The sequence below is a fragment of the Grus americana genome, chromosome 1 (genome assembly GCF_028858705.1).
Source record: "Grus americana isolate bGruAme1 chromosome 1, bGruAme1.mat, whole genome shotgun sequence".
Classification (NCBI taxonomy): Eukaryota; Metazoa; Chordata; class Aves; order Gruiformes; family Gruidae; genus Grus; species Grus americana.
Window position 1 is genome coordinate 65,674,466 of NC_072852.1, and position 27,841 is coordinate 65,702,306.

General features: G+C 40.9%; 1 protein-coding gene across 12 annotated transcripts in view; it reads right to left on the reverse strand.

Moving 5' to 3' along the window:
• Positions 1 to 18,598: 18,598 nt before the first annotated feature.
• CHRM2 (cholinergic receptor muscarinic 2) overlaps positions 18,599 to 27,841 on the reverse strand; it is a 107,847-nt gene continuing 98,604 nt past the window's right edge. For 9 of the 12 annotated variants that reach the window (XM_054848991.1, XM_054849050.1, XM_054849031.1 and 6 more), the window contains 2 exons: positions 25,909 to 27,344; positions 18,599 to 22,614 (listed from right to left, as the gene is read on the reverse strand). In XM_054848991.1, coding sequence (XP_054704966.1) covers positions 22,593 to 22,614; positions 25,909 to 27,305 — 1,419 coding nt within the window. In that variant the 5' untranslated portion in view covers positions 27,306 to 27,344 and the 3' untranslated portion in view covers positions 18,599 to 22,592. Of the gene's footprint in view, positions 22,615 to 23,211; positions 27,345 to 27,841 lie in introns of those variants that run through there. The other 3 variants (XM_054849085.1, XM_054849075.1, XR_008580040.1) reach the window with 2 other exon arrangements.

Sequence of the window (27,841 nt, forward strand, 5' to 3'; positions counted from 1 at the left end):
GCATGGCTTTTGCTTTATGTATCAAGCTGTCTTTACCTTAACCCACGTGTTTTCTCACTTTTACCCTTCTGATTTTCTCCCCCCATCCCACTGGGGGATTGAGTGAGCAGCTGCGTGGGGCTGAGGTGACAACTGAGGTTAACACGCAACAGTCCTTTTTGGTGCTCAACGTGGGGCACAACCCACAGCCCTGGGATTGATAGTCCCATGCTCTCATGCCAGTAAAATCTATCTCTTTGGGCTTAATGTTTTTGTCTTGAAGTATCATTTGTTTACAGCAGTTTGAAAGAGATGCAAAAAGGACCCTGTTTAGACATGGCGGTAATTACGCCTACCTAATATACACTTAAGTGCAAGCTGAGTGAAAAACAGAGGCGAGCATCTCCTTTTTTCAGGGAAATGAGTCCTTGTTCTGTGTACTGGAGGAAACTGGAAGCTGGATCTTTCTCTGCCCTTGCACTGAATTAACTGGGGATCTAGCCTATGATGATGTAAGGGCATGTTCTCTTCAGAGGGGTAGCATGTGTACCTTGGCAATTCACTATCTTCATTAATCAATAAAGAGCTGACTTTTTATGCAAAACTGAGCTTCTAAAATTTTAATGATTGCTTAACGGAAGGGACCAAGGAAAAGCCAGCCAAAGCCTGTCGGCTATTTGGGATTTGAATATGCATAAATTTCCATTCACAATTAATGCAGCGATGCACTCTGCATGAAGAGCAAAATCACAGGTTGTCCCTGAAATGATTTTTAGATGCCTTGAAGACACCCAGTTTTGTTCTTTGATTGTGTACTTAGGACAATAAAAGCCCCGAGGGATCCTAGAAGGGACATGTCTTGTGCATCCTTTGTGCTAACTAATTCAAAGTGAAATGTTCTAGCTGCTGGATTAGAAGCATTCATTATCTTAGCAATTTGATTTTAAAAGTTTGTGATATTTCTTTCTGTGTTTTTCTTTTACTTAAAAATTCAAAGCCTCATTAAAGCAGAATAGAGAATTTTATTTTAATAATTTGCAAATTTCTAAGAATAAATATTATTCAACATATTCCTTCCATAACAGAGATAACTTTTTTTTTTTTTTCTTTTTGTAGGATGTTGCAGGTTTGCCAAGATGGCACATCAGACTGAATGGACTTCTGGTCAAAGTAGAGCTACCATTCAATCTTAAGGCTTTGTGTCTTAGTCTAAGTGTAAGATTTTGCATAAGACAGTGTAGGAAATAGTATATAGAAACCATTAGGGATGGAACAAGATGAAAATGGGGATAGTAATTTTGCATAAATGAGCAACAATAGAGGCAGCTCATGCCAGTTTAACTTAAGTTAGTATATCAGGAAGTTAGATAAGTGGAAAACTAGAGATGCAGGTCAGAAGAGTTTGATCTGATCACAAGGCAGCTGATGATAAACTTATTTTATAACTTAGATTAAGATAAAGCACTATTGTAGTATTTGACCACCTTATATAAGTTATATATACTGAGATAAATTTATGCAAATAATTAAAATAAAAGAAAGACCATCATGGACAAGGTGCTGTCCTTCTATTAAGCCTGCGCTCATGTAGAGACTCTTATCTATTCATACTTTAAAAATACCTCTGTGACTTTAGCTCATGAATTTAGGTAACTTGGGTAAGATTTCTGCCTTAGTAAGTTAATTTCTTTAGAAATAATCTTTACATTAGCTTTGTATAGTCCTTCATATCATATGCACTTCTTAGTGTAATTGTTGGCTGCCTACCCTTTATATCTCTGTGTGACAGGATATGTATGAAATACTATTTACTTATTTAGTCATTGCATTGCAGTTTCAAACAAAAATTCTTTTTATCCCTTACAGTTGCTTGGGGTGGGTTACTTGAACTCTCTTGATTCTCAGCTAATGTCAACATGTGAGAGCAACAGAACCTGTCTGGTTCATGTCCTTTTTTACATAAAACTTATTTGTTGCATGTGCAAGGAATGTGTAGCATTGCCAAATGGATAACCCCATGGAGACTGACATTGTAGCTTGCTGTGGGGGCGCTTGTACTTGGGACGAAGCAAATTCCAGAGCAGCAGGGACCTGAACTCGAGCGTTCTCCATCCTGCACTGATCTTCAAGCACAATCTGTCTGATTTTACTGAATCTGGCCTTTAATCCAGTGCAGGAGGAAAACAAGTAGTAAAGCTTCAGGTATTTTCTCAAAATGCAATTCCTCTTTGATATTAATGTAGTCCCACATATTCTAGTGATCATGAGAGCATTGCTGGAGGAAATGAACTACCTCCAGGCTGGATTCCACCCCTCCTCCTTAGCTCAGTCTGCCCAATAATTTATATAATGCTTAAAAACAGCAGCCAAAAGTTGCTTTAGATGGAGGGAAACCTGTACTCATATTCCTACTGAAAATCCATCACATTTCTCCCTAAGCCACCACCTGTTTTCTGTGAAAGCTTGAAACAAGCTGTCTGAAGTAAACATGAGTTCTTTGGTTCACCTCAGTTGAAGATGAATCAAATGCTCTTCCAGTGCCATTCTCCATAGACATCATAACAAATGCAAACTGGTAAGCTAGTAAGATATGTGACTGTTTCCACTGTTCTGTTGCCATCTCACCTTTCACAGGGCTGACAGTATTTTACCATATTTTGTATTCACCCTAAGTCATATGCTGTTCATTTTCTGCAGCATCATCAATACCAGTTTGGGGGTTTGTAAAGTGTTGCCCAATGAAGTCCAAAAGCAGTACCTCAGTAAAAAAAGAGGAAAAAAAAAAAAATCTGTTTATGTTTCGTCTAGCTTAGAAGCTGAAAATTGAGAAAAAAAGGGATGTTAAACTTGAGGGGGACACACATTTTGCTTTCGCCCAGAACAGATTTCATGCTACCCTTTGAAGATTTACTTCATTTGGGGATTGTCTCTCCCCTTTCCTCAAGAGCCTGGATCAGAGCTGTTTGCCCTTGAAGGCTGCTTCTGGTTAACAGGAGTTGTCCTCCCACACTCTTGATAACTTCTCCTGGTGAGGATGAGTGAATTAAAAAACCAAAAGCACTGGAAATGTCAGAAATATGCTTTTCTTTGTGATATTTTAATGAGGTTGCAGCTTATGGTAATCAAGAAATTCCCCACTCTGGAAAAGAAAAGGGGTTTATGTTAATCTGCTGTGACACTGTTTTCCTAGTGAGAAATGATGTTGTGCCTGTGTAGCTGTGTGACAGCAGCCGCAGCCCGTGCCACCTCGCTGGTGGGCCCGGAGGCTCAGAGGCAGGTTTGGGAAATGGGTGATAGAGAGCCACTGTTGCTTGACATGAGCTGTCTAGGTGTCCTTTAGAGGCACTGTATTAAAGGCCCTCCCTTTGGCCACCGCCCCAGGGAAGGTACAGCGCTCTGTGTTTTCTTTTTGCACATGCAGTGGTTTATAAGATCAAGAACATTTTACATCTTTTAGAACATGCAATTACAATTCATGAGAATCTTCCTGTTGAAATATTATTGTCTGGGTATGTTAGCTCTTTCCCTTAAACATTCCTTTCATAAGAGCTGTCTGTTTTCCTTGGGAATTTTATTGGCTTGTACTTGAAAACTTTTAAAACTAATAGATGGAGGTTTCATTATAGTTAAAAGATGAGAGTGTTGGGCAGTCTTGGATAGAAATTTTTTAACTGTGGGATTTTAAAAATTTTCCCAAAGATCATCACTTTGAAATTTGGACTGTATAACTAACTAGGAATGTATTTCGATGAGAAGTGGAACTGTTTTACCAGTAGAGACTGGGAGAGCCTGGATTAACCTGTAGTCACAAGACTTGTATATATTGAACACATTGTCTTGTTTACCCACACCGTGCTTTTCCATGTAGGGATATACTCTGCTCCTTCAGACTATGCTCTGTGGGCCCTGGAAGTCCATTGTCTTTGGGGAGATGAATGAAAGTTAGAGGAGAAAAGAAAGCTTATTGCTTGTTGGCAAAAATGAGCTTTGTAGGAGGCTGCATTTCCAAGAAAAACATTTTGGGTGTCTACAGATAAAAAAACCCAGAAAGTTATTGTCTTCTGAAATGGAGGGGTAATTCAGGAGCCTCGACAGCACACCAAAGGCTTCAGGGATCTCTCTCAAGAAGATGGAGTTAGTTGTCTTGGAAAAAAAGCTAGGGTGAATAAATCCATTGTGTTCATCCAGAGATAAACAGGAAAAAGAAATACTGATGAGAGGAGTCTGTTCAAGCTGATGAATTACAAATAATCTACTATACGTGAGTATATTGAAAAGACGAACTCCACTGGCAAACTTGCGTGTATAAGGCAAGTCCTGTATAGTCCTGCAAGAGTGCTCGTGCACATCTTTGAAAAGCTACACTTTATATAGAAGGAGTTGGGAACAGAGTTTCGTAAAGTACAGGCCAAACAGAAAAGACTCCTTTGTACACTCATGTTGCCTGGCACAGAGACAGTCACTTCACCAGTTCCTATCATTCTTCTAGGAAAGTTGCTCTGTATTAGGAGGCTGGAACAAGTACTAAAATAGACAGTACAAGTTGGATAGTCATTAAAAAAAACCCCACACCAAACATTAAATGCTACCCTGTGCTTCAGAAAAATAAGAGCCTGGCTCCCATGTGTTCTCAGGCGTGCAACAATTCAGCTGAACAGTACCTGGAAAGGTTGTGCAGGAGCTTGTTAAGTTCTGAAGCTTGGCACCTTTAGGCACACATTCTTTCTCTGTCTTTCTTTCTCTTTGCCTGAGGCCCAGTAATTATATCTGTATTTTGGGAAAACACAGACAGACTTGGACACAGACATATAAAATCTCCCATTCGGACTGCTTTCTATTTCTCCTCACAAAGAGAGGGAGAAGTGCATGACTAGCTTTCAAAACTGATTGTGTCTATGACGGACTGGAGCAGCAGGAGGGATGAACGGTATTCATGCCAGTTTGCAGAGTGAGAGAGGACTCTAGAAGGTGTGGGATGCTCCACATTTCTCAGAGGCTTGGTTTTCCTGGATGGGAAAGACAGATGGTAGGTCATTAAGAACTAGAAATCTTTTCACTGCAGTTTTCGGAGTTGCCTTTCTATATGCAAGTAAGGGCAAATCTCCCTAGCTTTCCTGTTTTCATCCTCTTTGTCCTGATCCCTTTCCCTTTGCTCAGTTCCCTCAGTCACATCTGCTGTGGAAGTCTTGTCTCCAGCTGGAAGGATGAGATGAATGGAAACTTTCCAAAGCTGTATGTTGATGACAGCACAGGGGGCTCAGATGAACAACAAACATCTTTTTTTAATACAACTAAATGCAAGGTTATTCATCTAGGAATGAAAATTGTAGGCCGTATTTATATAAGATGAAGATTGTATTTTAAAAACATTCATTGAGATAAAGGACTGAAGGATCAGAGTGGATAATCATTGCAACATGAGCTCTAAGGATGATGTAGTGGCAAGACAAGAGTCTATGCAGTCCTTGATTGTGTAAATAAATATCAATCAGAAGCAGAGGTGCTGTTACCGCCATATGTAGCAAGACTGTATACAGCTTTTTGTATTTAAACCAAGATTATCTGAAAAGCAGAAATTCTGTTTTGAAGACTGTTTCAAGGTATAGTCATTGTTTTTAGCCCTGAAAACTGAAATTGTTTGATTTTTTGTTGTGTGAAAGCTAGAAAACACAAAGGAAGTCAAGCTAGCCACAAGTGGTGGTACCGCTCCCCTGAGCCATCACGGACTTAAATTTAAGTGGCTGGATTGAGTGCTTCATGGGGCACCTTGGAATCTGGGTACATCTTGGCCACTGGTGCATTTGAGCCTCCTTGATGGTCCCAAGCCCCAGCCACCTCCTTTCCCTGCCACCGCAGAGCTCCCATCCCGTGGGAGTGCTGCAGCAACGCCTGGGCATGTTTGCCCTTTGGGACACCTAGGATGGTGGTGCTTCTTCCTAGCAGGTCATGGATTAAGGTTTGTGGGTGTCTGCTTTGCTGAGTTTGGATCAGGGATTTGAAACTGAGATTTTCATGCCAGGAGTGGTGCCAGGAGAGGTCTTTTACAACACATCATGAACTACTGTTTTCTCAGTTTGTGTCCACTGAGCTTCAGCGAGTTACAAAAACTGCAATAACTCCAACTGGAGACCATCAATGTAGAGCACTGCTGTCTTTGTGATTAGGTCAATCCCTCAGATTACAGGAGTTAAAGATTCAAGATCCCTGTTTTGAACTGGGTAGACTTGAACATGTGTCAGCCACATCCTTGGAAAATATTTTCATTGTTGGTCTAACTCTGAGGCAGTTCAGAAATCTCCTGTAAATCAATATGTTTCCATGGAAAGCTTTGGCTTTCATTGAGAAAAGGTGTTTTAAATAAAACAGTATTCACAATCAGCTATATTTCATATTTTAAAAAGCATATTGGCAAACTGAAATGTCTAGAAAAGAACTACAAGAAATACTGGAGTCCTGGAAAATGTTCTTTACTACAAAAACTCATGACATTCAGTCTTTTTAGTTTATCTTTAAAGGTAAATGGTGCCTGTTCACAGTAGATAAGTGCCTATAAGAGGAGCAGATTTACTAGGAGACAACATTTTAAACTTCTGAAGGCATAGAAAACTGCAAAGAGGCTCTCATGGCTGGGAGCTCAAGCTACTCAAATTCAGAACAGAAATCAATGGCAAATGTTTAAGATAAGGATAATCGATCACTGAAGCACCTTTTAGAGAAATGGATTATATCTGCCAGCAACTGTTGTCATTAAACCAGGATTATTTTAAAACTGTCTCGAGATTCAGCAGAAAGTTTTTCTATAAAACAAGTTTTAATTCAAGTGGAATTTCTGAACTTGCTGTAGGAATCACTTCATGGTATCCCATGGTCTGTCTTATGCAGAAGGTCAGACTAGGTAATCGTATTGATCATTTCTAGATAAAGTTTTGAAAATACTTTTTTTGCCTCATAAGTTACTGTGAATGACGATAATAAATATATTAGGTCAAACAAAATGATTTCTCAGTAGACATCCTGTCAAAATCTATTTAAATGAAACAAAGCTTGTTATTCCATTCCTTTCCTTAAATTTTCCACTTACTAAAATATAATTCAGGTGATTTTTCAAAAATATTGCTTTCTTGTGACATTTTCATGAAAATATTTCAATTATTCATTCTGAAACTTTGGCTTTCTTCTTTCCCAGGTATAATTTTTGAGAAACTTTAGACAAATAGCTTTGCTTGACTCAAATATGTGCTTTTCATTCCAGCACTGGAAGAGTCTATACCTTGTCATCTGAGCTCAAATGACAGGATTTTGAGAAAATAATCTGAATTCGTGCTCTGATATTTTTCCCCGTACTGAAGGGCACATAAGCCCTGGGCTTACATGCCAGCTTTCTCCCTTGAAGATTTGCTAAGTAGTCGTCTTAGTTCTAGAGAGATGATAGAAAAAAACTGTGGATTCTTGTTTATATGGATGTTCACTAGTTATGCTTAATAAAAAGTAGCAAATTGCCATGATAAAGGTGGATAAATAGCTGCTGGAGGCCAATTAGTATCAGACCACCTCGCTGCTGAATAGGGTTGTAGCTGGCCACAAGAAAATGCTGATGCTGAATCTCACCAGTATCAGTGATGATTTCTGCACGGGAAATAGATTATTCTGCCAATTTCAGTCTATTTTCACTGAGATTTTATAGGACAGTTCCAAAGGGTACACAGAGATGTACCCATGCAACTTTCCCCGGAGATGAAAGGGAAAGGTTATGAGAAGATTTTTACCACAAATGCATGATGATTTGTTTTCAAAACGTCCTCTTCTTCATTTTCTACTAAGCATGCCATAGATGAGGAAAGCTCCCAGGAATATGGAGAGGTGGTGTACCTAAAACCACAGAGAGGGCATTCTGGAATGGCATCCCTCATGCTTTCTTACTGTGTGGTGAATCTAACGCACTGTTAAAATACGTTTCTTTTGAACATTCCCTCATTTAGTGTAAAATGAGAAGCTTGCAAATGGATTAAGTTTCAAAGAGTCTCTGCCTGAACTGTTGTTTTATTTTTAAGATAAATAGTGCCATCTAAAAAATATCTCAGCTGGAAGACTGCAGTAATCACCTAATCTCATTATTTTCAAAAATTTGCATGCTGTGACTTCAGAAAAGAAAAAGCTTTCAGAATCCACCTCCATTTGTTTTGGCATCCCATTACAGATAGTCCTAAAGATGAACAGGGATCTCATAACTCCTGAAACTTAGTTTTTGAGGAAGATAGCTGCCTACAAGGAAGCGAGTTCATGTTCAAATGCAGCCTCTTGCATGGTGAGAGCATCACCACCGGCATCTCCATGACTCCAGAAGCTTGTGCACTTCAGCACAAGACAAAGATTTGCCACCATGTCTTTCCCCAAGGTGAAAACTGAGGGATGGGAGGAGACAAAAGAGGAAAGGTGGCAGGGCTGGAGATGGTTGGGTGAGATCAAGAGCTTAATTTTAATTCAAAAAATAGTTTTGAGCAATGAAACTTGAGTTTGTTCAGCATCTCAGCTACCAGGCCTGTTTCCTTGTGTAATTCTTATTAGTCTACTTTGTGTTTGTGGTCGATTGGCAAATCAGGTTACAGAGCTGCATATGAAACATCTCTCTTCAAAAGCTGGAGAGAAGAAACCCCTTTGGATCCTGATTTGAAGAGCCTAAAGCATTGGACAGGTGGCAGAGCATCCTGGGTGGCAGCCTGGGGTCCCCAGCTGGGAGAGCCGCCTGTGAAACTCCTCCACGGGAATGATTTATCATTGTAATGCATTTCCCTCTGATTAAACAGCAGGCAACAATCATCTTCAGCTGCAGACACATTTGTAATGATGAATGTGTCATGAGGAATATACTGCCTTCTCGGTGCACTGAAAGAAATCATAACTTTTTTCTAGGCTACTGCTGTAGTTATTCTGTTGGGTTTGAATTGCTGCCAAAATATGTCATGGATAGGAATGGACCTTCTGGGATGTGTTCAGATGCAGACCTTCAAAACATCCATCTACCTCATTAATAAACTGAGAGGCACATGAGGAGTTGGGCACTGCAGTCCCCTTTCGGTACGCTTCCCTTCCATGACAGGGCCCTGAAAAGCTCCTTTGTAAGGGGCTGGGTGCCTTGGAGAGGAAGGCCTGAAAGCTGGCTTGCTGGGAAGGAGCTGCATTTTTTTTTTTTTGGTTAACTGGAGGCAGCGAGGAAAAAAAAGAGGGCTTAATAAAATTGAACACTTTTCTTCTACTTTGTATTCCTCCATGTAACTTTGCCCCAGGTTGCTGCCTGTTTCTCAGGCTTGAAATGTTACTTCAGCGGCCCAGGAATGCTTGCCTAGCTCTAGAAAACCTTGGTTCACATCCCTGTCTGTCATGTCCAAGAAGATCCAAGCATCCATCTTCCATTTGAATCTGTAAGAGTAACTGATCCGGCTTAGTGATAAGTTTCTGCTTATGGGGCTAAACAGAGTGACCACCTAACCTTGTGGCTGGAGGATTGACAAAAAAGGGGAAAAGTCATTACTGGTAGTTGGTGCAGCTAATATCTATGCATCCACAGGTACCTGCTGCCCCAGGTGAGTATCCTAACCCAGGTATCCAGTGGATAAGGAGTCATTCTTTTGCTCTAGACTAATTTAAGTAGTTCTTGAAAAACAGGAAAAGTTCATCCAGGAGGTATGAGGTGACGCTGCTGACAGCCCGGTCTCACTGTCGGTGTCCTGCATCATTCCAGGGGTGTGGGAGCCCAGGCTGGCATGCTCTGCCCAAGTGCCGTGGCCGTGGGGGAGGATGCGCAGGGTGAGTTGTGCTGCCCTGTTGGCAGTGTGGGCAGCAGAGCCCAGTTGGCAGGTTTGCTCCGAGAACACCTATTGCTTCAGGCCAGGCAGGCAGAGGAATGTTTGTTTATGAGTTTTTGCATCCCAGCAGAGCTTGGGGATGAACCGAGAGCCTCCCTGGTGAGCGCTCAGCAGGCAGAGGCAGCTCTAGCAATGCAGCCACAAGTATTTAGGCACTAGAGATGTTTTACCAGTCCTTTACTTAGTCCTCTGCCTGAGGTCCTATTACTACACAGGGAGCCTGCGCCCGATACTTGCATACTCAAAGTCCTTGCTCAGCTACCATGTAAATTCTTCTTAGCACCTTTAAGTAGAATATTTTTCTCTGTCATTTTGTATGGCTGCTTCTTTGTCCTTATGGCAAAAAGTATGGGTAAGTTGGATACGTTTTGTTATCTTCCTGTATTATAATTCTTGCTGAAACTTCTGGACTGTTTGTTTCTTATGTCAGAAGTGTGGGCACAGGGGAAATGAGACCTGTTTGGTATTGCTGAATTATGCTGAAGATGTTTGCTCGCTTTTTCTCTTTGCTGTGGACTAGTGACCTGAAATCAATCACCTTTCCTTTCTGCTTTGCCCATTACAGTCTCAGTATGAGAAATGTGATAAAGCCAGGATGGAAGATGCTTTATGCTACAGAACATAGGTGGGACTACTTAAAATAACTGTTTATTACTAAGAAAAACAACCAGGAAAAGAAACCTTGTCTTGCTTTTTCCTGAACATAAATGTTATATGTGTGTATATATATATATGGCTCTTTTTCTCACTGGCCTTAAAATTAGGTGAATTTGCTCTGTATTTTTGTACCCTTGCCTTTTTCACATGCACAACAGTAAGCTGTTAAATGAAGCGGTGAAAATGGGATACCACACATTTCCTCATACCTCCCTTGGAAATCGCACAACATTTTGGAGCTTTTTGGCCAGCAAACAGGATTTGCTCCTTACTGGAAGCCAGATGTAGATGATTTTTTTTCTGTGCTTTGTTCTCCATGCTCCTTTCAGGCAGTTGTAGTTTTCTCTGTCACTCTTGAAGACCACACAGTAGTCAATCCAGGTTGCTAAACAAGGAGGGACCTGGGGAGCCGATGGTGCTGCACAGGACTGCCGCTCCGCGCCAGACAGTGCCCACGAGGGGCACTGACCCTGCTGAAAACTCCTGATTAAGACACAGCAGCATCTGACATCTAATTGCTTTGTGTAGGAGTTTTCAGTGAAACATCCTGAGAGTGTAATAACTTTTGCAATTGATGGCACTTCTTAGAGCCTTTCTTGTTATTTAATTGATTCCAGGCTGGTGCTTACCAAGAAAAATGCTGTTTGTGGGTGCTTGAGCTGTTTATTATCCATTAATAACTACGTGGGTGGACAGCTGTATTGTGCTGATCAATACACAGAGCTGTGCTCCTGAAACAGAGGGGTGTGGGGAATTTGGCACCCGGGCTGTGCAGAGAGATGAGATCTCTCTTCTTGCCTTACAAGGGTCCTTCTTGCCCTTTGCTCAGCTGGCATAAACCCTTACAGAGGTCCATCACTCCCAGGTGCTTGGAGAGGCATGTTTGCACCGGGCATGAAGGACAGGCTGTGTGTCAGTGCTGAGCCACCTCCTCCCAGCTGAGGTACAGAATAAAAATGGAACAGCAAACATCCGTGCTCTAGACTGGGAAAAAGTACTGCTTTTCAGTGTTTTCCTGAGGTTTAAAATAGCAGATTTCTTTTCTGGTCTGCTCAAACCATACTAACTGAACAATTACGTTGAATATAAATTTTAATATAAATCTTGAAATAAATATTTGCACTAAGGAGACGGTAGTTTGTTGTACTTCAGCTTCTGTGCCTGCTTTTGTATAATGTCCACAATGCCAACATCCTGGTCTTCGGCTTTTTCAATGAGACTGAAAAATATTTTCAGTTGTACATATGTCTGTGTATATGCATATGAAGAAGATATGCAAATATTAGAGACATTGAAATATAGTTTTCCAATTCATGGAAGACTAGGAAATTATTATTTTGTTTTGTTTGGTTTAGACTTGGAACAAAAACTTGTTTCTACAACTTCCTATGAAACGAGAAATCCTGAAAAAAATCTGTTTTGAAAATTGTATATTATATGGTTCATGACTTCCACTGATTTGTCAAAACACAATATAGAAATACATACCAAAAGCAATGAATAAATGATGGAATTGTGTTAAATGAAATTTTCATTTTTACTGACTTTATAATTTCTGGTTTTGAATTGCTTTTCTGATGCTTATGTCACTTCAGGTATGACACTGCCAAAAAGAGGTTTCACCCTGATATAATTTTCTGACAAATATATGTGAGATATATTCATGAATTGTTACTGGGCTCATATTTGCTCTCAGGTGAAGGTTAGTTTTGAATTACTGACCTGATGAAAACCAGCAGAAATTAAAGATAAAAACCATAGTCCTCTCTACCCAAGTTCTACATTTTCATCTAGGTTCTTCCTTTAAGTGCTTTGCTTTGGGGCAGCAATAGCGACCACCATTAACATATTTTGGCAGCAATAGCGACCACCATTAACATATTTTGTCGTCAACAGATTGTGATCACTTCTAGCCACTGAGGAGCTAGAGATGATTTCAAGGCAGTGACCTAGAGATGAGAGGTACTTTATCTCATTAGAAGATAATCAGCACTATCTGGGCCCCTGAGGAATTACTGTTGCATGATTAGGCCCATAACCTGATGGAAAATAAGCCCTTTGGAGGAGGTAACTTTGAGCGGCAGGCAAAAAGCAATACAGCAGAAGATAGGCTGTGCAGCTGAAATTATTTTAAGCTAGAATCTCAGGGCTTCTCCTGGCAAATGAATAACAAAGGGTAGATTTTTATTTTTTTTTAATTCAGTATATTCATTGCTTATCCATCACGGTCACAACCTAAAACCAAAGTGTCCAACAAAACAGGAAGAGCAGTGGCTTGCATGAAATTGAACCCAAATCTGTTAATTTTTTTGTCCCTTCTGCACAATATGCAAAGTAGGAGAGGGAGGGGAGGATGGAAATGGAAAAAGTGCATGGAAACTACTGCCTGTCCCTTGCTTGCCCTTTGGGGCTTTGTCACATTAGGCCTTTGCAATCAGATTAGCAGTTTCCTTTGTAAGGCTCCTCTCATTTCAGGTTAGTATTCATATGTGGTAACGTTATTGCAAAGTGACTTTCCTAGCACATTCGGTACGATGCATGCTAACAGGGAGTGACTGAGAGGAGCTAACGTGATGGGGATGTCAGACGACGTAAGCAGAGCAGTGCTGCTCTGCTCTTTCCAGCTTGTGCTGCACCAAGCTGGAGTTCTTTGCCATATTTCTTTGTTCACTTCACATGCAGATCCTTTGTGGGGGATGAGGAGGGCAGTTCCATGCCAGCTGTGAGCACTGCAGTCAGAGCAGGGAAAGACAACTGTTCTCCTACACCCTTGGGAAACGTACCTCAAAGGTTCTGCTGCCTTCAAGGACACGCAAAACTGGACATCACAGCATCAGCAGTAGCTGTTAAAAGAACCAAATGTTCTCCCAGAGGGATGTAGACTAAAACCACTCCTGGATGAAGGCATAAGAGCCAATTAATTTTGTTCTCTTCCTCCATGCAGTTTGCAACTTTGCATAAAGGATTTCTCCTTTCCCATCTCTACGCTTTTATCTCATCCCTTGCACAACCCATGTCAGAAGGAGTACATCTGAGATTGTGACTCTGACTGTAAGCACAAGCAACTAATTAATCATTAAGCAGTAATTATTTTTTTTCCAGCATAATACCAGTTACTATAATTATTGTTACATCTGCATCTATAAAATCTAACAAAGACTGAAACCCTGGGGCTGTGCACACCTGGGCTGGGAAGAATCTCATTTAACTGTAGCTGTTCAAAAGAAGGTCTTCTGAGCTAGTCCCCCTGGCTCTCCCTGTTGTCAGTATAGGCAGAAAAAACTGTATCCAAAGAGGCCTTCAACCTATTTAAATAAGGATTCTATTCTAAAGAAAATTATTTTTCTACATTGCCCCTAGGAGGGTGCCCTACTTTTGATGGATGAAGCATGACATCGCTCACCTTCATTTCTTGCTGTGGCTTCGTAGTTCTTTGCAAACACCACTGATTTTCACTTTTCAACCTTTTCCACTCTGAACTGTGTCTGCCCAGGAATTAATACACATTTTAGCATTTATCTTTTAAAATATATAATCCTCCCTTTTGTAGTTACGATTTGCAGGGTCCAAAGTATTAGAGTAACACTTATACAAGTGTTCATAAAAACGTAATCATGATGATTGTCTGTTTTGGAGTATGACACAAGCATGCCCAGAACACAAAGCATGCTCATTTCTGTTCTCTGTGAAGTGCTATGGAAATCTGCTTATGCTTGTTTAAGTATGGTACATCTCTTTGATGTCCTCTGCTCAAGGCAGTGCATAAGTCATACAGCCTCTCCCTGCCCTGTGCAAATTTACAATGAGGTGTTTGAGTAGCAGCGCTCAGCTGGTTTTGTCGCCTATATCTATTTGTAGCTTTGTTATATGCAGTTTCTCCAGGGGCTGCCTACGCAGGACTGATTCCAGTGCGCTGCCCTGACGTGTAGACCTCCCCGACACCCTGTGCTTGGCCACCTAAAGCATCCCCTCAGACAAGCTAGCCATGTGGGAAAACAAGGTTTGGAGAGGACTTCAGACCAGTGTGGAGACAGATCTGCTGCCAGCACATGCTTGAGAGGTATTTTTGCTAGTAAATGGCTCCCAGACCGCTGTGTACAGGCACTGTCGTACACCCAGTGATGACAGATCAGGGCTCTTGTGTCCACTGCACAAGTGAAACTGGTAATGGGCAGTTGAATGGCAGAGAATTTTTCCTGTTCCACTCCAAAATCTTGGTGGACAATCAGTCTCTGAAGAGTTTTACGCCCTCTTTCCTGCCACCCAGATAAGACTGGATAAACCAATACACATGTTTTAAAAAGCCTTTTCATTTTTCTTATTAATATTTTTGGTATTTAAGCTTTCTGAATGAAAGGTACTTGAAACAAAAAATGAACTTTTTAAAAAAAGTGTTATGATAGTCTCTTAAGATAAGTTTGATTTTTTTCCTAGAACATTTCAAAACCAGGCAATCCATTGAAATTGACCCCTTCCCACAAACAAACAAACAAACAAACAAACAAATGAACAAACAAACAAATGAACAAATCGGCATTTTATAATGGAAAAAAGTTTCACTGGAAAGTTGCCAACCACTCCATTATTTTGTAATTGTCTAGCTCATGTCTTCTCAGCATGATATGAAAGCCACCAAACAGAAGACATTCCCCCTCCCTTGTATAAAATTTTGTGGTTTTTTTTTTTTTTTTCCATATGTCTAATGAAAAAATATACCAATTAAAAACATTGAAAACTCTTGGTTTCTTCATTTCTCATTTTAGGAAGACAGCATAACAAAATCCGGGATTTGATGTCCATATTTAATGTCTTATTTATATTTCTTATAGAACATCCACTATTTTAATAACCAAGCCTGTATACACTGAATTCTGCTCTCATCTTTATCTGTTGGCTACTGGCAGGAAAGCTGAAGCCTAACTCTCTTGTTGTAACACGTGCAGTCACTGGCAGTAGCTTAGCCCTTGTTACCCAAAATCACAGCCTGGCCAGACGACCCAGGAGTATCTTAAATTGTGCCAAAGAATGTGACTTTTACAAAGGGAAGTTCTTGCTCCTTTGGGCTACTGGCATTTCTTAGTCTTCCCATCTGTAAGGGGAGCTGAGCTATATCTTCTATGCTGGAGGGATTTAACTGCTTTGACCTTGCTCCCTGTTCTTTTTTAGGCTGGAGTTTTAGCAGTAAGAATTTCACGATGCCATAGATTCATTGTACCCATTCTCCCAGAAAGCGATTTGGTGCAGCTGCCACCAGTAATGCTTCCATTTGGGAATACTGCGCCTGTGCCATATGGATCCAATCACCCCTGCTCAGCCCTGCTCCTGAGCATTTTCAACTGCAGGCAAAAATCACGGTAACGATTATGGTGGGAGTCAAGGAAAGCCTTTGGTCTCTAAACTGAAATGAATTAACTCAAGGGCTTTTTGAGACATTCCTCCTTCCCTCCTTCCCTCCTACATTTCTTCATATTTTTAAGCCAAAGGCTTTGCTTTCATAGTGATTTATTCAGCACCTTTAGCAAGCTGTTAATGAGAGAGTGAAACCTGGAGAGCTAGCTGAGACACTTCAGAGACAGGAGAGGAAGAAAGGGACAGGGGAAGGAGAAAGGAGCACAGGAGGGAAGGAGGGAGGGGGGGAAAAATGGAACAGTGATTGAGGGCAGAAGGAAAGGGGTATTTTTGTCTCCATTTCTTTGATATCATTCTCGCCGGTTTTATTATTCTCCCTGGTTCTTTGTGTTGGTAGAAATGAAGATGGCAAGCTCCGTTGAGAAGAAGGCAGCAAAGTCAATTTCCTAGCGCTGCCAAGTAGGTTCCCATGTCTGGATGGTGCATACAATGGTTGGCAAAAGGCCAGAAACAGAGTTAATGGATTTACAAAATAGCAGCATTTCTCTGTATTGATTTTCTCAGGGTGTTTCCAGAACTCGGGGAGAAGTAGGTAGTTACACTTAACAATTTTTTCTCTTAATAAAAGCCCTCAGAGGGAAGCACTTAATAAAGACACTTCTGGTCTGGGGAATATTGTCTGAAGATGTCTTTCCAGTGGGGAGAGGGTGAAAATTATTAGATATTATATTAACTGTAAATATTACTGGCTGTATGTGGAGGTTGAGGTGGCAATTTTTATTGTGCTTGAGTGTGAGTCTACTCTTTTAAAGAAAAAATATAAACCTGTTCACAGCCCAGTGGTGAAACTATGAATTTGAGTGAATGGCTTAGGCAGGAAGATGAGTAGTTTGGCACCAACCATGTCCCTTTTCCCCTATGTGATTAACTCTTGCAACAAAATTTTCAAAATATGTATGGTCAGTGAAATGTGCCTAAACCTTCTCTGGGAAGACAAACAAAAGTTTAGCATCAGCGCTCTGAATTTACAGGTAATCTTAGTTGTAGGCTTGCTGTAATATTAAGTGAACTTAAATACACGTACAAATAAAAAAATGTGCATGCTGGAAAACCAGCTTTTTTGGACTCTGCTTTCCAAAACACAGAGCAGAGGATTAAGTCTTGGCCTGCCATGCTGTGTTTCAAAGAGGATTGGCAACTCCACCCATTTAGAAGTTAACCCTCATATTTGCAGAAACCTCTTCCATCTGTTAAAACTCTCTCCATTGGCATCTTGAGGCCTCCCTGAAGCCATATGTTGGCAATTATAGGATGGTATAGTGTGTATGAGAGAGAATTATTTGGACCGTAGTGGTATACTGACAATTTGAGTTATGCACATGGTCTGTGATGTGATGGTTAGCGTAGCGGGGTCTGAAAGCGGTAATCTGTTCTTTGAAGGGAAGAGATAAATCAGAAATAAGTAGACTGCGGCTTGGGAAAACAGAGTTCAGGTACCTATTTGTGTCTTTGTTGTGATCTTGACAAGTGTCTTTTGACCGTCAGGATCTGCCTGTAAAAGAGATGTAATAGTGTTTTCTCACCTCACAGCCTATCGGTATAGACTTTGCAGAGTGCAAGGGACTTAAATACTGGGCAAGCAAAGGAATATATTCAAACATGTAAATTTATCTGATTGTTTTGAGAAAAAGGAAGATGAAAAAGTGACTTTTCTGGCTTTCATTGTGGAGAGCTTATGGACAGGAAGGTGGTGAAATGGCTGAAGGTGAGCTTGGACTGAAGAAACAACAGAGAAAATGGCAGTGGTGGGAAGCCTTAGGCAGAGAGGACAAAGATAAGTGTAAAGTCCTGAAAAGTTGGAAACAGTGAAAATGCTCAAATATTAACAAAGGAAAAATTTAGAAAGAAGAAGTCAATATAGACCACCTTATCGAAATGAATTCTTTCCATTCTGGAGCGGCTGGGCTGAAGTATCCTGATCCTGGCAGAGCTGATGCACCCACGATGGCCAAGAGACCCTCTCGTCAATCACTTGTCAAATTGCTAGACTGACTGTGCACCAAAAGCCGGATTTACCTGGGCAGGAATGGTCCTCAGTCACTACCACTGGCTTCCTCGGCTGCATCCGAGCTCTGTTGGCTCCTGAAGTGGGGGTGAGACAGTATCCTGAGACCCTGAGGAGCTGGAGATATGCAACCTGTGTTCTTTATTCCTACTCCCAGATGCTTTCTAGCCATGCCATCCAGTTAGGTTTGCATTAAGGCAAAGGGAGCTCAAAATACATTTGGTTATTAGTAGTGCCATCTCCCTTCCATAATTAACTATAAATTTCTTTTGCTTTGATATAACAGGATGGCTACAAAAATGTCTTACCTATTCCCTTTTAACACTTGGATGACAGAAATATATGGAGGAATATCTTATTGGAGCCCCTCATCAGATTGCTGAATTTGCAGTTAAAGGTGAAATCTTCTGAAGGAAGCAGAGTCACCAGAGGAGGGGAACTGAGGGAGGAGCAAAGACGCGGGCAAGACAAGGGCAAGTAAAGTGGTATTCCAAACTTCTCTTGAACTTCACACTTGCCAAGAAAGCTGGGAAAAAAAAGCTAGAATTTTTCTCTTAATTACTACAGACAGTTTCACAACCCTGTGGCTACTGCAGGGAAACTATTTTTCTCCACATATTATCCCAGTTTCACATTTCACAGGGTAGTTCACTCAGTAAAAAGAAAAAATAAACAGAGATACCACATACAAAAACATTTTTATTATTGTTATAATTTGCTGTTTAATGCAATGCTTTAACTAGGAATACAACTCAGCAGAAGTACATACACATATATGGCATGTAATTTTAGATATTTCAAACCCTCATCATCTCAGTCCTTCATGAGTTGTTTTGGTGAAGCACGTTCTTCCTCCATTCTGCATAACGTATTTGAATGTTGCTGAATAACACAGACATTTTTCTTCCAAATGGAGCACAACATTACATCCAAATTCCCAGTTAATATGACTTTATCAAACTTTGCTTTCACTGTATGAATGCTGTGTATAATATGTATATATCTATACAGCATATATAAATATATATCTATAATGTATATGTAATCAAGTGGGTCAGCTTTACACAGCTAACCATAAACTTGTGCTTATCTTATTTATATGAGATCAAATGTACAGCATCAAGAATTTGACCAGTAACCGACTTGTAAGATCCTCAGTTCCCAGTCTTACCATAAGATTTTGGATATCACATACACATAAAGCATTCCCTTCTTCCTTGAAGTAGTATTTTGTTTTGAAGAAAACATTGCAGTTGGTTTTTTTATATAAATGAATAACAGGTTTTCCATACCCTTAAGTTAAAAAAAGTCTCAAGAAGAGATGAGGTTCTTCCTCGTACATAGAGCTTGAAGAGTAATTGGACATTCATTGTAGATATATTTACATTATAACCTTATCTGGATAGTACTACACATAATGTATTAATTTTTTTTTTTTTTACACAGTCAAGATATGGTGTTGGTCATGTTAAAACACACTATCTAAAGGTATTTACAAACTGCAAGTCTCTAACTTACCAACCACCTCTGCAAAGTGACACCAGAATTAAGAGATAAGATATAAGAAGGTCTGTTTATTGGCAACCATGGCACTCTCACAAGAGTTTTTTATTATTGTCACTACCACTGCTACCATAATGTGCTTCAGAGAAGGGCCGTCTTTGGGGTAGAGGTGTAGAGACAGAGCCTCCGGCGGGGGCAGAAATTTCCCCCCCTCCCCATAGCCTATATGAGCTGGGTGGAGCAGAAAAGCAATCCGACCATGACCTGCCTGTCCCTTTGCAAGTCAGGGCATGCCAAGCGTGTCCCTCTGTGCTTTCTTCAGTGCTGTCGGGTGAGACAGTCCAAACGCTAAGCACCCAGTGAAATCCTGCCTTCCAAAGGCCGCTGTGACACGGACTGTGATCATACTGCCTCACGTACCGCCCGCAGCCGCTTCGCCCAGAGACTCAGAGCACTTTGGGGCATTGCAAAGAAAACAGTGTCCATGTGCTTCTTGGCAAGTATGGTAAAAAAAAACCCCAAACCAAAACCCAACGGAAAAAAGAAACTCACTATAAAAAGATGAAAAAGAGTAGCTACCTAATTGCACTTTTCAGGTTATGCAGAGCTTTGGAAGGTGAAAAGACACCAGAACTTGTTTCCCTTTATTTGGTTAATACTGGAAGAAAATGCGTATCACAAGTCTACCCGATATCCTGAAATACGAGGCCTGGGAGGACTGATACGCTCGTGTAACCCTCAAGTTCCACAGTGTAGCAAAAGAGGCCATAGCAAAGGGACGGAAGTGAAAATGGAGGAGAAATAGTTGCATTGGTTGTGGTAAATGATTCATGTCCAACTCAGCCTTGCTGTAATTACATTCTTAGGCTTGGTATCTCAGTGAATACTCTGATAGTAAGCACGGGAATAAAAGGGGATTCAAGGGAAGGGATGGCTGCCTTACTATTGCACAGGGCATAAAATTAATCCGTGCATGTTTCTGTGTGATATTCCACTATAAGAACATTCACTCTTTGCCATTATCCACCCTTGTTTCTAATATGGAAATGAAAAAACTGGAGAAGAATAGAATTGATTCGGCTTTGTTTTACGTGAGGGGTTTTTTTTGCTTCCAATTTAAAACCCATGCAGAAAGAATTTGTGGAACTTCTCATTCCACATGGTAGTTTGGATTTCAGTGGAGGAGATTTGCATGGTAGGAAAGGCAGTATTTTTGGTGGGATTAAAGAGTTCAAATACCAGCATTCACAGTGCCTGAAAGGCATGAGAAACTGCACACCTGTAGCTGAAACACAAGCGACATCTTCTTAAAGTGAGGAAGGAGGAAAGTTTTTTGTCAAGACTGTGTCAAGACTTTTGTCAAGACAAAAGAGGGAAGACAAGCAGAGAAACGAGAAAAGAAGCCACAACAAATTAAGGACCATCTATCAGCTTCTTTCAGGGAAAGATTTTCTATAAATTAAAAAAAAAAGGAAAAAGATTTCTTAGAAGTCTAGAGCTTTTCCTTATATACAGGAACAATAAAAGCATACTGTATAGAAATCACGGCCCTAGCAAGTGTCTCTAGACTTGTTATATAAAACATGTGTAGAACCAGGGATGAAAAAAAGCTTGCCAAAAAAGCTTGCCTCTTTTTAGCTTCTCAATCTCTGCCACTTGCACTGCTGTCAGCTGAGAGTACAGAGCCATCTAGGATCCTGGAGATCTTTAAAAATGTTAAAGACTATTAGATGCCAAACCCACTACCTGTCAGCGAAAACCCCCCACCCACAGGACCGGAGTTTGTTTTCTGGCTATCTGTTTCTTTCCTAAGAATTTTGGCTTCTCACGAGAAGCAACCTGGTTTGTCAAAAAATAAAGATCTACAGGAACTATTGTAAGGGGAGGGAGGGAAAACAAATACCAGCAGCACTCTTTCTGCCCCCCAGCTGCATCACGCCAGTTTTGCGGCATAAAGTGGCTGTGAGGATGCTTTACCTATTTCGTCCTGCAAGGCCGGTACCAGCAACGGTTTTAGGTAACAGAAGTGGCAAGGAGAGCTGCCGGCAGTCGAGGTGAAAAATGCAAAGTGTGCCGCTGCCTCAGAACCGAAGAAGAAACCAGGAGCCATATCCACCAGCAGCGCTGGGGCAGCCATCGCATCCATAGGGATGAAGAACAGGGATCAAAATTAATCAAAAATGGGGAAGGGGCCAGTGAGCTTACTAGCAAGCCTCACTGCAAAGCAGACACATGGATATGTTCAAATCCGTCAGGAGATGAAACAAACAATAAAATGTCCATCGCCTCCTGCCCCTGCCCCTGCTGGGATGACCAGAAGCAGCTGGGACACCCCGTGGGTTTCCTCACTGGCGTGTGGGCTGTTCTCACGTTTGCTAAAGACGCCTCCTCTTGTCAATATGTTTTCCTCCACCAGAAAAATATAAAACAGAGGACTGATAGATTTAGCACTTTCTTTTGTCCCCTTTATGCTTTGTGGATGCCAGACAACTAATCCCTGGGGTTCAATTGAACACTCCCATCCCCATGAGCATTTGTGAGGCAAAAAAGAAAGCAAGCACTAGAAAATATATTTTTCAACATTACCTCAGCTTGTTTCTTTCTTTCATTCTTTCTTTCTTTTTTTTTCTTTCTTTTCCTTTTTTAACCACGGATGTCTTTAATACTCAGAAAAGGTGCCAGTTGGATTGACATATCTTCAGGCTGTTGTCCTCTCCCTGAAGAGTGAAGGTAGGTCTGGCCTTTGACAGTACGAGTTGCTCCCCACGGGCTGCCGTCGTGACAGATCCTGCTGCAGCAGGGCTACTGCCAAGGGTTGGTTGGGCCTTTTCAGTTTTAGCCTGTTTCTTGAAATAATTAAGAGGAAGAAAAAGAGAGGGCAAGAAGTGCTAGCTGCAGCTTTTTGTTGTTTGCCTTTTTTTTTTTTTTCCCCCCTCATGAGTCACCTGCACAGTTTGCTCAATTTCTGTGTGAAACAGAAGTGGCCAGTGCAGCACATGGTGTGGACGTGCCGCTGGGATCCTCTGGCCAAGCCCAAGGTGAAGACGTGGCAGCACCAGCAGCAGGGCCACCTGGGGCCTTGGGGGCGACGGGGCGCAGGTGACAGCCAGGGAAGCTGGAGGAGGTACCCAGGGAGTGCTGCTCTTCAAGACCGGCATCTACATCTCGCAGAACTATCACTCAGAAGGGAAGTGAAACCTGGTGAACGTGGTTTGGGACACAAAGGAAAGACATGAGAACTCAAAAGATGTTCAAAAGAATAAATTATCGTGCGGGTCTGAAAGATTATCCCACTTTTTGCCTTACTGAGGCACAACCAGTTGAAGACCCAAGAGGTTCCCAGTATCTCAGGGCACGGCTCTGCCTCCTCTCTGCCTCCGGGAGGGGGTAGACAGTGTCGTGAGGAAGTGTTGGCTCTGCACCTCCCACCAGCTGCCAGTGAGTGCAACATGGACACAATCCCATGCAATATCTTGAATGTTAGATGATTATTTTCCATGTATATAAACCATCTTGGTGTGTGTGTTTGCATGCCTGTGTGTACATGGGTAGGTGCATTATGTCATGTATTTGTACATTGTTTAATTGGCTGCAAATATGGATGTACCATGGAGATATATTTTCATTGAACTGGTACAAGGTGGAAATATATAGGATTGTATGTCCTGCAAGCCTTTTAAATATAGTAAAACACAAACCAAAGCATTTTGTCCTTTAGGATCAAAAGCAGCGGTGGTGCTGGGGAAAAGTGCTAGAAAGTTTCAAGCTGAAGGTCTGTCTGTCTGTCTGTCTGTCTTTCTTTCTTTCTTTCTGTTTGTATTTTCATGAATGCTGGCACCAAAATATTTTTTTTTCTGCATGGTATTTTGAGTGTCATCACATCACATGAAAATACAATATGAAAAAGTATACTTTTAATCTATATCTTCCACTTCTTAACCTGTAGAAGTGTCCTTAGCTGTTAGAGAAATTAATAATTAATGAACAAGTGACAGCTTCAAAGGTCAGAATAAAGGATTTGCACACCTGCTGGAAAACTGGAGTTAAAAGATTAAATAAGAATATACAAACCATTATTTCCCAATTTGAGTATCAGTATTATTGATGCCCACAGCACTTGCTGAAAGAAAGAAGCAAATGTGTTTCTTTTATGAAACTTTTCTAAAGAAGTAAGATTTAGAAAATTAACAGATTTCATATTATCTTTGATTTTTATCTGGATTATTTAACACTGTAAGAGAATAAATGGCCTAGAAATGATCATGTAAGTCTTTCCTTTGACCTGTCAAGATAAGCGTAGTGAATGTAGTTTTGAAAGACAAGCAGCACTCAGTTTTGCAAGCCTTATCATTGAGTTATTCTTCCTTACAATCAGGAAGATGAAAATAGTGATAGTAAATATGACTCAAGGCAAGTGAAGATTGCAAAATTAGATCCTTGGCGGCATGGAGACACTTAGATATATTAGGATGAAATCACTAGGGGTATAAAATCAATGAATGCATATTAAGACACATTAATCCTGAGTTTAATGTGGCCTTAATTTACTGCAGTTTAATCCTCCTCATTTTCACTTTCTGCTAGGAACTTGTACTTTGAAACATGAAAATTGTCATATTGCCAAAGTGTTTGACACTGTGTTCCAATAAGCTTGTCAAATGTAAAACTTAAGTCTGCAAGATTAATTTCCCTGTAATCTTAAAGGCTGCTATTTTGAAGTGCGTTTTGGAAGACTAATACAGAATGACTTAGTGCCCTATTTGGTAGGTGGCTTTCACTCCAGAAGACAGTCTCTCAGGACACTGTTTAAGCAGCAAACTACTTTTTTGGGTAACAAAATCTGTAGGTGTACCTTCACTAGTGCCTGGAAGTTAGAGTTACTAAGAAGGAGGTAACTAGTATATGCATAACTCGCAGACAATTGCTGTGTTCAGTAATCTGATACACTTTGTCCTATCCACACAGTGCTCAGTTGTGCTACAATAAATATCGACTATTGAAAGAGTAAATTCTTTGCCAGGCAGAAAGAATCTGAATTTGAGCTGGTGTGGAGTAGCAGATAATATTTGGACTTTACCCCTGCCAGCTCCCCATCCAGACTATTTCAGTATCTGTTTTTGTGTAATCACTGTTTTCCTCTCTGCTTTTTTATAGTGTTCCCTTGGCTCACAGTGCAAATATTGCTCCCAGCTGGTGCAAAAGGCAATGTAGCCAATATCTTTTCCACAAAGTAAACATCTTGTCCAGGATACACCTAGGAAGGACCTTGGTTTCACACTAAGGGGTTAGGCAGAGCTCGATCCATGTGGGCATGTCAGTCCATCTTATTCTTTTCTTCAATAAATGAATGTGAATCATCTTTTGACTGGTCAAGAGTGCAGTCATCTAATACTATCCATTCTGTGGAGCTTAGCATACCTCTTCATCTATACACCCAGCTTTAAAAGGATGTAACCTCCGTTTTCCTAGTAATAATCTTGTTTCTATTCTTCAGCTGAGGCCCTTTGTTTGGCCACCATGGTGGCTGAGTGGCTGAGATCTTTGAATTTACAATTTCTTTAGATATTCAATCTTCGTGCCCTGGACAAGTAAGGTACAAAAAGGAAGAAAAGGCTGATGGAGGTAAAAGACAAATCCACGAGTGGATGTTATGTGACCAACAAAGTGAACAAAATTGTCTTAAAAGCTTTGGTTTACATAGATGCTGAAACAGTCTTGGGATGTAGCGATCTGGAACAGACCACCTTTTTCACTTTTATCTTGACATGATGAAGGAATCACAGAACAAGATCCCGTAGAAGGGGACAAGTAGCAGACTTTGAATGATACACAGGTTAGGCAATGATTACATGTTGAGCATAAGCACACTTTCAGAACTGATGCAGTTTTGGAAATGGTAGTGTCATAAACAACATAAAATAACTTTCATCATGATTTACCTAACATTAAGGTTCTTACATGACAGTGACAAAAAAACTGTAGACAACTTTGAGCTTTAGAAACCTTCTACCATGATTCATTTGGATTATGTAAGGATCTTCCAAACACCTATGCCTCTTCCACAGTTATTGTTAAAATTAACTTTTTTCCCCCTAGATGACGACGTATTAAACAGACACAGGGAAAAAAAAAAAAAAGGAACAAGTATTTTACACAGAGTGACAAAAAATTGTAGACTCTAAAGCCCTTCTGCAAAATACTCTCAAAAAGCAAGGAACTGTGCCTCCATTCCACATACTTGAATAACTCCTCAAACATCTCCATGTCCTCAGGATTTATTTTCAACAATTAAAAAAGTGTTTTTAAGTGTAGTTCTCAGGGGTGGAGCTGATGCCCCATGTCAGTATTTCCACTAACATCCTGGATTGCACATTCCATAGAAGAGCATAAAGTGCTATGGCATTGTTGTTTGTTTGTTTGTTTGTTTTTTAATTTAATTTGGAACTTCTTCACCCTTTCCATTATTATTTTTATTATTATTATTATTTTTACCTTGTAGCTCCTATATTCTTGTAATGACACATAAGAAGGTGCTTAAAGGTCTTCTTGAAAGTAGCATTGCAGAGCGCATAACAAGCAGGGTTGATGGTGCTGTTGATATAACAGAGCCAATAACCTATGGTCCATACAGTGCCGGGGATGCAGGATGTGCAGAAGCTATTGATGAGCACCATCACATTGTAGGGGGTCCAGGTGATGATGAAGGCCAGGAGGATGGCCAAAATAGTCCTTGTCACTTTTTTCTCTCTAGAAGGAGGTGGTTTCTTTTTGGCTGGCTGCTTTGTCATCTTGACGATTTTCCGGGCTACACTATTCTGCTTCTCCTCCCCATTGGTGCCTACTATCTCCACAGTAGTGTTGGTGGGGGCACAGCAGTCACCCTTTTGGGACTTGGTGACTATCCTGATGCATGTCAGCTTGGAGTTCTCCACTTTGAGATGGTCTTGGGAGGCAGAAGCCTGTCTAGCATCTTTGGCAGCTTCATCCTCTTTTATGTTGGAAGCAACCACGCTGACAGAGGTGGAGTCATTGGAGCTCTCCTTCTCCTCCCCTTGAACACAGTTCTCTGTCACCGTCTCTCCAGTGGTTTTTCCATTCTGAATTTTGCTGTGCTCCAACCCATCCGCACTGGTTGGGATGTTGTTATTGTTTGGTTTCACTATTTTACCTTGGACAAGGCTGGGGGAAGCTGTATCTTGGTTTTGGGCAGCTTCCTTTTTCCCTTTCTTTATTCGACTCTTACTGGCTCGAGAGATTTGCCAGTAAAGGACAGTCATGATGATAACAGGCAAATAGAAGGCTGCAATGGCAGTGCCAAAAGTGACAGCAGCGTTGGAAAAAAACTGGATGTAGCAATCCCCGTCTGGGACAGTCCTTCCTCCCACAATGAACTGCCAGAAGAGAATTGCAGGGGCCCACAGGATGAAGGACAGCACCCACGCAGCTGCGATCATCATGCCTGCCATCTTAGTGGTCCGCTTTACAGGATATGTCAGAGGCTTGGTGACGCAAAAGTATCTGTCAAAGCTGATAATGAGGAGGTTCATTACAGAGGCGTTGCTGACCACATAGTCAAGAGCCAGCCAGAGGTCGCACACCACAGGCCCTAAGGGCCAGTAGCCTATCACAGTGTAGAGGGTATACAGGTTCATAGAAAAAATGCCGATGATCAAGTCAGCGCAGGCCAAGCTGAACAGGAAATAGTTGTTGACCGTCTGTAGGTGCCTGTTGACTTTGATTGATACCATGACCAGGATGTTCCCAATTATGGTGACTAGACTGAGAGACCCTGCTACCAGGACGATGAAGACCACTTCAACAGTTTTATAGGGGCTCTCCAGAGCCATCACATTTTCAGTGGAAGAGTTTATGTACGTTGAGTTATTCATTTCTGTTCTGCTAACAAGGTACCCAATTATCACTTAAGCCTGCAGAGGAAAGAAAACAAAACAGATAGTGTCGTGACATTAGTCTCTTTGCCTTTAGGAAATGGATCCCAGAAAAACTACTTGGAAAAAGTTTAAAGGTAGAAAATGTGTGCAGAAGGACCAGTCAGCTTTGGCTAATGAAAACACCTTGCAACATATAATATCCTCTTAGGAATAACATACCAATAGGATACCTCTAAATATGTGACAAAGGCACAACATTTGAATCCAGATCTAGATTTTTAAGTTCTCAGATGCATTTTTCTCTTTGTCCTGTCATAAAACTAATAATGACTTGAAAATTTTGGAACTGGATCTGCGTATTCATTTCTTTCCTACTAACAAAACAGTCCACTTTTCTTATTTCAAGCCTGATTCCAAATAAAAAAAAAAAATTCAATCCTAAGGGTATGCCACTCTCATAACCTGAGGTGAAGATGTGATTTACCAGGAGCCAGATCACATGAAGGTGACTTGTTTCTATCTTTCTTTCATGT